General features: G+C 57.2%; 1 protein-coding gene across 4 annotated transcripts in view; it reads left to right on the top strand.

Annotated features, from left to right (window-relative positions):
• Inpp5a (inositol polyphosphate-5-phosphatase A) overlaps positions 1 to 11207 on the top strand; it is a 113850-nt gene extending 102643 nt beyond the window's left edge. Inside the window, exons 12-15 of one of the 4 annotated variants that reach the window (XM_048791415.1) lie at positions 6231 to 6342; positions 8925 to 9045; positions 9739 to 9825; positions 9914 to 11207. In XM_048791415.1, coding sequence (XP_048647372.1) covers positions 6231 to 6342; positions 8925 to 9045; positions 9739 to 9779 — 274 coding nt within the window. In that variant the 3' untranslated portion in view covers positions 9780 to 9825; positions 9914 to 11207. The remainder of the gene's footprint in view (positions 1 to 6230; positions 6343 to 8924; positions 9046 to 9738; positions 9826 to 9913) is intronic. The other 3 variants (XM_048791414.1, XM_048791417.1, XM_048791416.1) reach the window with 3 other exon arrangements.
• The last annotated feature ends 265 nt before the right edge of the window (positions 11208 to 11472 follow it).

Below are 11472 nucleotides of genomic sequence, written 5' to 3' on the forward strand. Positions count from 1 at the left end.
CCTCAGGGAACCCTGCAGGCTCTTCTTTTGCATGCAATTCTGGATTTTCAGAACCTTTCCAGAATCTATCTGGTTTTGCTCTTTCATTCAAGTGAGCAAGTTGCAAACTCCTTGATCAGCTGGGTGTGTCTCGTGTGGCCTCTTCCCCCTGCTGTCTGGTCCCTCTGTTTTGTGGGAAGGACCTCCTCCCTGGTCAGCAGGAACTCCACGATTGAGCCTAGCACCTGGTGGCCCCTGAAGATGCGTCCCCAGTGCACTCTATAGCAGATGGTCTTTGTGATGGTGGTGACAGGGCTCCTTCAGCAAGGGCCCTTGTGGCTGTTCCACTGTCCCCATGGGCTAGTGGGTCTGCATTCCTAAGGGACTGAGCCTCACCAACCACTTAACTTAGAAGGTGTTCGTGACCAGGTACTGCGAAGCCCTCCACCTTCACTATTTCCCACTGAAGCCTGGTGTCCTGGCACTTTTTCTTAGATGACCACAGGCCTGATGGCTGCAGGCAGCTGGCCCAATCCAGGCTGCTGCTGCCTCTACCAGAAGGAACCTTCTGGAGCCCTCACCTGCCCTTGAGATGCAGGGACCTTGAGATGCCTGCCCTTGAGATGCCCCGGTGCAGGCCTCTGTGCCCTGTTTTTACATGGCTGTAAGTGCGTGTCTTGGGGACTACTGTGCCCTGGCACACCAGCCCTGCCCTCACCAGTGTGCATGGAAGCAGCTGCACTGGTGAAGGACGCACCCCAGGGCCAGCTGGTTGATGCCGGCAGAGGCAGGACCCTTGCACATGTTCTTTGCTGGGTCCCAGGACAGACCGAGGGGTCCTGTGTCCCCAGCAGGCCTAGATGCTCGCACTTGCAAGCCCAGATCCAGCATGTTTCCACTTGTGAGTTGTGTAAGGGGTCTTTGTGTTGGTTGATGACTCATTTTCAGCTCTGCTGATGTGAACACTGCCTGTGTTAAAGATGAGGTGTCTGCCATAGTTCTTGCTTTGGCAAATAGCAAAGAGTAGCCAAGTATTTGTAGGTGTCCTTAGAAGGTAGAGCAATGGATCTTATCATGTATTAAACAGAAAAACCACGTCCCACTGAAATAAAAGTTTGAGATGAGACTTGATTCTCCACTTCTGTTGGTGGTGGGTCTGTGTAAGCTGAAAGATGTTTCCATCCTAGTCTAGAGTGCTGAGGAACAGGTGTCTCTACCGGGCTGGGCTGAGCTGCCTCGGCAAAATAGGTTGGTGCTGGCTGGCCATGCCTCAGGTCCACGCTGGCATGGCGGGCTGTGCACCACCATGACCCATGATCTCTCACTGCCTGCTTCCAGCTCCTGGGCCACCACTCTGTGACAAGTGCTGGGCTGCACCGTCAGCAGATGGCCCTGATCACTGCTTGGGGAGAGCTGCAATTCTGTGGGCCTGGATCCCTACACTCTTCAAAGTGTCAAGGATCCCAAGGAGTTTTTGTATCTGCTGATAGTTTCCATAAATTTTAAATATTTAATTATTCATTTTAAAAATAACAATAATAAACTCTTAGGTTTCTATAAACATATTTTTATAACTTTTAATAAAATGTAATTATTTTCCAAACAAAAGGAGAAGATGAGAAGGGTGGTGGTAGTTCAGATTCAGTCTGTAGTCTGACTGAAGGCGACCAGCGGGGCAGAGCTGGCTTCCCACAGCACAGAGCTGGAACAGAAAGGAGCGTCCTAACCCTCCCAAGCTGTGGCTGTTCTCTGCTCTCTAACTGAGAAACGGATTGCCTAGAACCTTACTGTGCCCAAGCCACCCAGGTGCCCTGGCTCTGTTGAGGAGTGCCTCTGCCCATGGGAGGGTCCTGTGGAAGTAAGTGCTGGCCCAGCGGGCAAGTGATGGATGTCCACATGGCTCCCTGGCAGAGCCCAGGGCACCTTCTTCAGGAGGGACACCGAGTCTCATCAGAAGAGTCTTCAGGAAGGGATGCTGTCCAACTCATGGGCAGATACATTTTCCAAAGTTCTAGATTTTTCTCAAAAGCTTGAGTTTTGTCATTGGCAGCAAATGCTGTCAGTGCTTCTGAGAGGCAGGCTCACCTCATCTTGTCCTTTCTCAAGAGGATGGCTGCCAGTCGCCCATCTGAGGAGCCCCACTCGTCTGCCAGTCTGCAGGAGCAGCTGCAGAGGTGGGAGCTCAGGGAGAGCAGGCCTTGGTACGGCTGGCTCTGGGTGCTCGTGGGCCTGCTGGCTGCCCCGCTCAGCCCAGCACTCTGCATTGTGGCCTAGGCCTCTCCGTGCAGTAGCCACACTGGGAAGCAGCCAGTTGTCTTGGCCATGCTGTGAGGCTTGCTAACCTCTTTGCCTTCTGAGCCCTGGAAGGTCCCCGAGATCCCCAGAGACCCACATGCCAAACGCCAATAACAGCCCCAAATGAAGCAAGCGAAAAGCACCCAGTGCACGTGTGCTGGGCGCTGAAGCAGAGGCCTCGCAGCAGGACAGCGCCGTGTCAGCCGCACAGACGGGGCCCAGCAGCCCTGTGTGCCCTTCCTGGCCAGCCGGAGCCCAGGGCTGGTGTGCATTGGACACCCCTTGCACAAGCACAGCTTGTCTCACAATTCCACACTTGAGCAGGCCATTCACAGAGGAAATGGGAAATGCGCACCTGCGCCTCCCCGTCAGAACTTCCCAGAACACGTCAAGTGGGGAGAGGTCAGCGCCCAACTGTGAGGAAGGAATGTCTTTAATGAACAGACCACAGAATAGGATCAGGCTCTGGTGTTTGAAAAAGACGAGGCCGTGAGTGACACAGGCTGAGGCCCTGGATGGCCAGCAGAGGTGGCCTCTCCTGGAGCACCTACTTTTATTAAGGGCTGCAAGGGCCAGGATGTGGTGCCCCACTGCCTGCAGGTCTCTGCTGGGGTCATGGCAGCAAGGTGAGCCTTCCTGCCACCATCCAGGCCAGGAGCAGGGACGTCCTCCGGCTGGCGGAGCCCTGGCTGGATGCGGGCTGAGAGTGTGAGTGGTGTGTGGAAGGCCCTGCCCACAGCCTGGCCTCCCGGAGGAAGCGAGAGCCGTGTGTGTGCAGCCTCCGCTGTCTGTGGCTCCTCCCCCGGGTTTAGCGTTGCCTCCAGTCTTGCTGCTCAGTCCCTGCCCTCCGTCTCAGGCTCTGTCCAGGCGTCTCCATGGCAGCTGGCGACTGTGCAGTAGGAGACTGCACCACCCTGCTCACTGTGACCCAGGCCTCGTTCTCCCTGTAATGAGCTCAATTGTCCCCTGCTTGGTACTCCTGAGGTAGCTGTATCTAGGTGTTCACCAGGTGAGAGCTAGAGGAAAGGGTGCCTTCCCAGGGTCAGCAGCCTCACAGCCACCTGCTGTTCAGGCGCAGGGAGACCCGTGGCCCTGTGCTCAGCACGCACGCCTGTGCTCGCCCGGGCGTTGTGGCCACAGAGCCATGGCAACACTATCCAGCCCAGCCACCCAGGCCTCAAGCCCAGCCGCCCAGCCACAAGCAAACAACCTGCCGGCATAAGAGCTTCTGCCCACATCCTGCGGGAGCACGAGGGCCAAGGAGGAAGGAGGCTGGGTGGCTGGGAGCACAGGTGGGCGATTGTTAATTTTATCACCACTGCAATTAATTATGACGATCATTCCCAGAGCTATATGGGGCCAAGATAGGGCAGTGTGTCCTGCCTCCTGCGGTGCAGGTTTGCATCCAGATAAGTCTGGGGGCATAGCACCACCTGCGACAGCCCCTCAGCAGACAGGCCTTGCTCGTCCCGCCCAGGTGTCAGCTTTGCAGTGTGAGTGGAGCAGGACCTGAGACCCTGGTGTCCACACTGGCCTCCCAGGCCCACCTGGGACCAGAACCTCCATGTTCACTCTTTGGGCATCAGGATGCACCCCACAGTGAGGGCCAGGACAGCCCTTCAACCTGGGCCTCTCCCTTGGCAGCCAGGATCTGTCCTGAGATCCAAAGGAACCAGAGCACAAGGGGCACCAGGGTCCTGGTACAGCTGGGTTGCGCTGCACAGGGAATCGGTGCTGCCATTCCTGGCTTTCCTGTGACCAGCACGGAACCCAGTGTGTCCATCAACCACCCTCAGTTCCTTTCCCTGTGGCCCAAAGGGGTGGCCCTTGCCTTCTGCCAGCTCTGGCTTCAGGGGTCAGCACAAGCTCCCATGCACCATGGTGTTCTTGAGGAACAGAGCCTCATTTAAAAGGCACCTGCCATGCTTCAGACCCAGAACTCATGTTTACCCTGGACTCGGGCCCTGGGGCGTGCTGTGGTGCAGACTCCAGGGCACCCAGGCCACAGGTGCTCATGGGCAGGCTTTCTGCTGCTCCTATGCACATAGTGACAGTCTCTGAAAGCACAGGGTCTCAGTTCTGTGTCCTAAGCCAGCTCCTGCCAGGGACATGGTTGAAGCTAGGCTTGGTCAGACCCTGCCAGGCAGTGCAGTAGCTGCACGCTAGATCTTGTCCGGAGAGAGCTGGGAACAGCAACTGGGACAGACACAGCCACTGCCCGCTGAGACCTCACTCTTGACAGGGAGAGCTGACACTCACTCCATGCAGAGAAGCCAGCCAGCTCCCACTGGGCAGCTGAGGGGCAGGCAGTGGGTGAAGCGTGTTTTCATGGAGATTTCCGTCTGCGCTTGAGCCAGGAGGACCTCCTGGTGCGTGGAGGGCCTGCTGCCTGGTCCTCATGGGGCTCCCTCCCCAGCACAGCCAGAGGAAGGCAGAGCTCACATTGCAGCCTCCTGCCCAGCTGGCCCAGCCCCACGCCCTTCCTTCCCCTGGTCTCCTGCCTGCGTGGGGCAGACTTGTACGGCCTGATTCTGCAGCCCAGGGGCTGTGCTGCCCTTGACCCCAGGGCCCACGCGAACCCTGGTGCCATTCCTGCGTGGCTGCAGCAGAGCCGGTGGGGTGAGGTGCGGCCCTGGAGGGGCACCCTTCCTTCACAGCCCATGGTGGGGAGACGCACACTGGAGCAAGGTGACCGTCAGCTTTAGACAGGCCATCAGCTGCGTATGCTCCCTGGAAAACATGCAGAGGTCTCTAGTGTCCTGTACTCTTAAAAATACAGTGTTGTTACAAGTGGGCGTTTGTGGATTTTGTTTTTAGCCAAAAACAGGCTCTGGTTAGGCCAAGTGCTGACTTCCTGTGAGAGGCTGGGGTCACAGGCTACAGTTCCCGGGATTGTCTGCAGGACCCCCCTGGAGAGCCAAAAGAAGGCGTGTTCCACCAGGGTGTGCCACTGGATGGGTGAGGCGCAGGGGTAATGTTAGGTCCCTGGGCCTCCCCAAGGCAGTGGGAGCGGGGCCCGCCTGTGTGTGAGCCGCCCTAGAGGCCCACAGAATCAACACCTGGCAGCGCCCAGGGCAGCCTACGCCTGCAGAATCGATTGCACTCTTCTCTGCCAGTAAAGTAATAGGAAAAAGCTCATGGAGCACATGCCATTCTCGGCAAATGCTGTGTGGCATTTTGAGATCAACTTGAGCAAGCACAGTGACAGCAGGCTTTTGGAAAGACGGCCTGTAGCGTCCTGAGGACCCTGACTGGGCAAGCGGGGTGCACAGCGGAACTCAGAGGTGATCTCCCACCCAGCCACGCGAAGCAGTTATTACCACGGGACAGTCCCTGTCAGAATACCCAGACAGGCAGGGAGGTGGATGACAGGGAACTGGCAGTGCTGGAGGTGGACACAGACGGAGCCGAGGGCTGCTCCTCAAGTGCAGCACATGTGGGGATTCTCTGGGCAAGCTATTCTGGGGACAGATGCCAGGTGCCTGAGGCACAGATACCAGCCCCCTGGATGATGCAGGGTGGTGATGCTCAGCTCATGGTCAGCAAGTCCAAAGGGACTGTCACCTGCAGGTCAGGCACTTGAGATGGTGATTTGAGCCCCTTCCCAGGTTCTTAGAGGGAACGGACAGGGACAGAGAGGGCACCAAACCAGGGACAGCCATGCCCACCATAGTGTGGTGGCCCCAGGGTTGCAGCCTCAGCACCTGGACCCTCAGGTGGGCACTGCAGGCACTGGAGCAGGTCGAGGAAGCATGCGTGCAGCTGGGTTGCCCTGAGCTGTCTGCAGACCTCGTGCAGAGGACTGTTTGATACACGAACTTAAGCTGTGAGTTTGCCTTTAAATTCTAGAAACTTCTGTTCGTACATTCTTTCCCTGAGTAGCCAGCTTCCCTTTGGAGTGTGGAGGCTGCCTGGAGCTGGGGTGCTGATGACCCTTTTCCTCCGTGTCTCCCCAGCTACCCGTACAGCGAGGACTCCAGGCAGGGTGAGCAGTACATGAACACCCGGTGCCCAGCATGGTGTGACCGCATCCTCATGTCCCTGTCAGCCAAGGAGCTGGTGCTCAGAGTAAGTGGGAGCTGCCTGGATCGGCCACTGGGAGGCACAGAGCAGGCCTGGGCTTCAGGGCAAGTGCGATGAGCTGCTCAACCTGGGAACAACGTAGGTAGTGTCCTGACCTTTCCCTGGGCAGCTGAGCCGAAGCTCTGGGGTTCTTCCAGCTAGTGCTCAGGCCCCAGTGAGAGCCACTGTCTTGGTGGGACATGCAAGGTAGGGTGGTGGGCAGGGTCTGGAAGTCCCAGCTTCTGCCCGCTGGCACTCAGGGCTCGGCCATGGATGAGCAGGTAGGCCGCAAGCCCGGAGGTGTGTCTGTCAGCATAAGGTGTGGTCAGAGCAGGTCCACCCAGGGCGCCAGCAGCCAGAGAAGGGTGGGTGCCATTCTGGGAGGCCGTAGGGTTCCGTGTCAGGGAATGGCTAGGCTACATGCGATTTCCAGGGTTTTCCCACCTCCCGACACCCGAGTGTTTTTAAAAGAGCCAGCATGTGAGTGATGTCACCCATCAGTGAAGACTGGCGAGGGCAGCAGTGGGCGCACAGGGCAGGAGGCTGTGGGTCTGAGGCTTTGTGTGCTCTGCCCCCTGCCTGGGCCCAGAGCAGCGGGGACCCCCTCTTAGCAGCCCACCATTAACCTGAGTCGCCCTGAGCTGCCGCATCCATGCCCCTCTGCCAGCCAGCACACCCAGCTTCTCTGTGTGCCCTTGAGGTGGCCTTCCCAACTTGCTGCCCCACTGGCCCTCCCGCTGAGGCCTGGCTGGCTGGCCTTTTCCCTGTGGCACTGTCTCCGGCCTCCGTCCTGCACCTCGCTTTTCCTGCCCCACCCCCAAGGCACAGCCGCACTCAGTCTCTGCCCTGCGAGGGCCCTGCTCCCACAGCCAGAGTCGGGACAGAGGGTCCTGAGCTCTTGGGTCTGTTGGGAACGTGGGCAGGGCAGGGGTCTGACCGGGGGCAGCTGTGGCAGGCAGCCCTGCCTTCTAGCCTGGGGTCAGAACGTGCACCACTGTGACGCCCCTTATCTGGGCTGAAGAGAGGCCACCCGGGTTCTGGCTAGGAGCCTCCAGACCCAGGGTGAGTGGGGGAAGGCCTGCTCTGGACACACCCTGGCCCCTCTGGCTGGGGTGGTCATCAGCCCCGTGGAGGTGACTCTGCAAGCACTGGGCAGACAGCAGAGGACACAGTAGCTTAAGCTGGCCAGAACAAAGTGCTGAGAGGACTGAAGTGGGGAGGGTGGCCATTGACCTCCACCAGGAAGACATCCAGAGCCAGGAGAGCTGCCTTCTGTGGCGAGACCTGGGTGTGGCCGAAGATGGCAGGACCCTGCTCAGCCAGGCCAGAGTCTAGACAGCACCAGAAAGCCAGCATCTGTCATGTTTGTCAGCTGCCCACATTTCCTCTGGTCTCCAGACCCGGACTCCACACTTTAAAGTCACTGTGGGCAGCTGGGCTCTGCTTCTGGCCTCCACCGAGGCCCATGGTGCCCAGGAGGCCCTGTCTGGAGGCTGAAGTCCCACTGCCTCCCCCGCCCAGGCTGCCCGTGGGCGGCAGGCATCACAGCTGAGCAGATGGTGCCGTGAGCAGCCTCTGGTGCCATCCATCACGCCATGCTCTGGTTCCCCGTCATCATGTTCTGTTCTGCTTCCCGAGCCCTGAAACACGGCGAGCCGCGCGCAGCCTGGGAGCCGCGGAGCTGAACGCCAGTGAGGTGTGCCCGCGTCTGCCTGCGCCCGCTGTAATTTGTTTATCTGTCCAAAGATCACGCAGTTGAAAATCCACAATCTTGTGCTGCCTTTGCAAGTCACCACGCTGTGTTTGATGAATGTTTCCCCACTTCCGCGGCAGCGGCTCAGGCTCGTGAAAGATGGACAGTGCTGGTGCGTGCGGTGCCGAGGTTGTGTTTTTATGCTTTCTGGCAGATGACCATGCTGGAAAGTAAATCTGACCTTAAGCTTCCTACTGCATTAAAGATAATTCAGTTTCAACTTTATAGTCTTGGATGCTTCAGTTCTGGATGTAAAACTCCAGCCCCATCAGAGCTGACTGATTGCCATCAACAAACCCGCTACCATCCACACTGCAGCATGGGCACCTGCCAGCCTCCCAGGTGCTGGGTGAAGGAGGTGTGCACACAGTGTCCACCAGCACACACAACGCTGAAGTTGGTGTGTCTGTGCGGTAAACGGGGTTGTGGGCTGACAGCAACATCAGAAACAGGTGTCCTAGGCGAGGTAGGGAAGCAGAGGGCCCAGGAGGACCTTCAGAGCAGCACCGACACTCTGGTAACCAGGCCCCATCCACCTGTGGGCCAGGAGGAGGCCTGGGGGAGCCCTGATGCCCCCACACCTCCATGCCACCTCTGTCTTAGGAGCAGGGTTCTTCTCAGTGGGAGGGGCTGGCCAAAGTGCTGAGGTGCTGTGAGGTCAGCAGACATCCCGCCTGGCTGGCTGCTCACTCCCTCCCAGTTACGCTCCCACCCTCCAGAGGTCCGCAGATGGGCAGAGCAAACAGTGTCCCGCCCCTCTGCCCCCAGGATACCCGAAGCCCCTTTCACCTGCTGGTGGGGTCACCCACACCACCCTCTCTCTGTTTGCTTCCAGTCTGAGAGCGAGGAGAAGGTTGTCACCTATGACCACATCGGGCCCAACGTCTGCATGGGAGACCATAAGGTGACGTGCACCGTGCTGCGGTCCAGGGGCCAGGAGGCTGGGGGACTGGAGGGTGGGCAGCGTTTCTCATCTCCTTATTTCTGGCTTTACAGAGTAGGCTGAGTTGGTGGGTTTTTATTTAATCTTAATAAAATGCTGAGAGAGAGATGGCCAGGTAGGGAGAAAGCAGAGGAGGCTAATTGCAGTCAAACAAGATACCTCATTTTGCACTTGCCAGAAGCAGTAGTTAGTTCTGCAGCTTCCTGTGTGCTGAGGCCACTTCTCCCGCTGCTCCAGGACCTGCAACATTTTCTGGCCTCACACCTGGCTCAGGCCCGCCAGGCAGAGTAGCAGCAAGTGCATGTTCTGTGGGTCCTGAGCACTCAGGGACAGCCACAGTCCGCACAGACCACTCGTTCCCCAACCCAGAACAGCCCAGCAGTCCTCAGGGACACTCGGGAGCACGTTAGGTCCTCTGGTCCTTGGCCACGGAGCGTGGTAGAGGCTGGACACACTTTCCTTCCCCACCGGCCTGAGGCTGACTTAGCAGTTCTGTAAACCAGTGCTCATGCTGATTTCTGTCTGGAACTCGAAGGGGCTGTGTGGGGCCCTGTGACTGGCCCCAGGCTGCAGGCCCAGGCCAGCTGGCTCTCGGCCCGTGCTCAGAGCACACACCTGCTCGGGACACATCCCAGCTGCCCTGAGACTCGAGGTTCTGTGGGAGGTGGCGGCGCGTGCGCACTGACACCCTCCTCTCCCGCTGCAGCCCGTGTTCCTGGCCTTCCGCATGGCGCCCGGGGCAGGTAAACCTCATGCACGTGTGCACAAGTGTTGTGTCGTGCAGTGACGTGTGGTAAATATGCCTCCTTCCCTCAGTTCTCCTTTTCTGCAGCTTTCCCTGGTGTGTTTGTACCTTTAACAAATTACTGACTCCAATTCAGGGAAGAGGTGCCCACGCAGCGAGGGGACCCTCCGTGAGACCTCCCTGTAGCAGTGTATGAAATACTCCTGCAGCAGCATCAGAAACCCGCCCAGGCAGCACCTGCTCGACGGCCGGCCCACACTTCGCTTCAGCTCCGGACCACGCCGGGAAAGCCTCACATACCTCACTGTTGTGTCTGTTTGTGTGACATTAAGTAGAAGCATTGGGTTTTTTAAAAAAATAATAAGTCACATCCTGTTGCCAAAACTCTAATAGCAAAGAGGTTCTGTATTTTAGATTTCAAAATCTTCCATTTTTAATGATTGTCTGTGGAGGAGCTTCTCCCGCCTAGGAACCCCACGGTGTCGGTGCCCTCTGCCAGGAGGCAGCCTCCAGTGCCTGCCCAGGCCCAGGCCGCTCCGTGGCGACTCTACTGCCATGTTACATGGTGTCCGAATCACACTGCAGCTGCTTCCCATTTTTATATATATAAATACATATAAATATATACTTTTTAAGAATAATTTATAAATCTTATCAAAACTTATGCTACATACACTCTTCAGTATGAATGCGCGTCGTAGCAGCGGGCAGAGCTGCGGCCGAGGTGTGTGGAGTGGGTGTGGACGCAGACAGGTGACCAGCAGTGTCAGGAGCAAGGCCTCTGCACCCGCTGGGCCAGCAATTTGTCACTCCTCTGCCTTTTCTGTAACATTAAGAACTGAATGTGAAGTTTATTGCTACCCTGTGTGTACCTTCTAAGGATTTTGTAAACTGTTTTGTCTGTCCTTTGTTACCGTTTTATGGTGCCAATATTCTACATTAAACCATAATCTCGTGGGAGAATTAGAAATAGCCTTGTCCGCTTCCCACAGAGATCGCTTCTAACATGGGCTGTACAGACCACGGGAGAGAAGCAGCACTGGGCCGCACTGCGCCTGCGTGCCCACCCTGTGGCCACCTCTGCTCCCCGCCTGAGCACAGGCGGGGCCACTGCAGGGTGGAGACGCAGCGCCGGCGTATTATCTACTTCAGAACACTACAGCTCCTGGACTGGGCACGGCGTGAGGTCGGCGTGGGTGTCTGCACAAACACCACCACTACAACCGCGAGTGATTTGGTCTCTGCTCGGACCCAGGCTCTCCACGCTAAGGGCCGGTCTGTGAGTGCTGCCGTTGCTGCTCACCAACACGCCATCGCGGTACCACGCAGCAGTTCTGTCTGTGGGCTTCAGCGGCGGTGACTCTCACTCGGAAGGCCTTTGGAAGTGACTGCTCGGTTCCTAAGCAATAAAATTGATCATGGTGAAAACAGTTCTCCCTGGCTTTGTCCTCCTTGCTTCCCCTGTCCGTCACCTCTGAAATGCAAAGTGGCAGGAGGGGCCTCTTTTGTGCCCTGTTGTTAAGCTCAACCCATTGGAACTTCAGTCTCACATATTTTCACAGGGTCATTAGTTAGGAATAGGAAATAATCTTTTGGGCTTTTTATAGTAGTAAAAAAAGACATATCCTTCAACATCGTAACTGGGTTATGTGAATACTTTGCTTTCCTTAAAAATTTAAAACCGGAAACTCAACT

The sequence above is a fragment of the Marmota marmota genome, unplaced genomic scaffold, assembly GCF_001458135.2.
Source record: "Marmota marmota marmota unplaced genomic scaffold, marMar, whole genome shotgun sequence".
NCBI classification, from domain to species: Eukaryota; Metazoa; Chordata; class Mammalia; order Rodentia; family Sciuridae; genus Marmota; species Marmota marmota.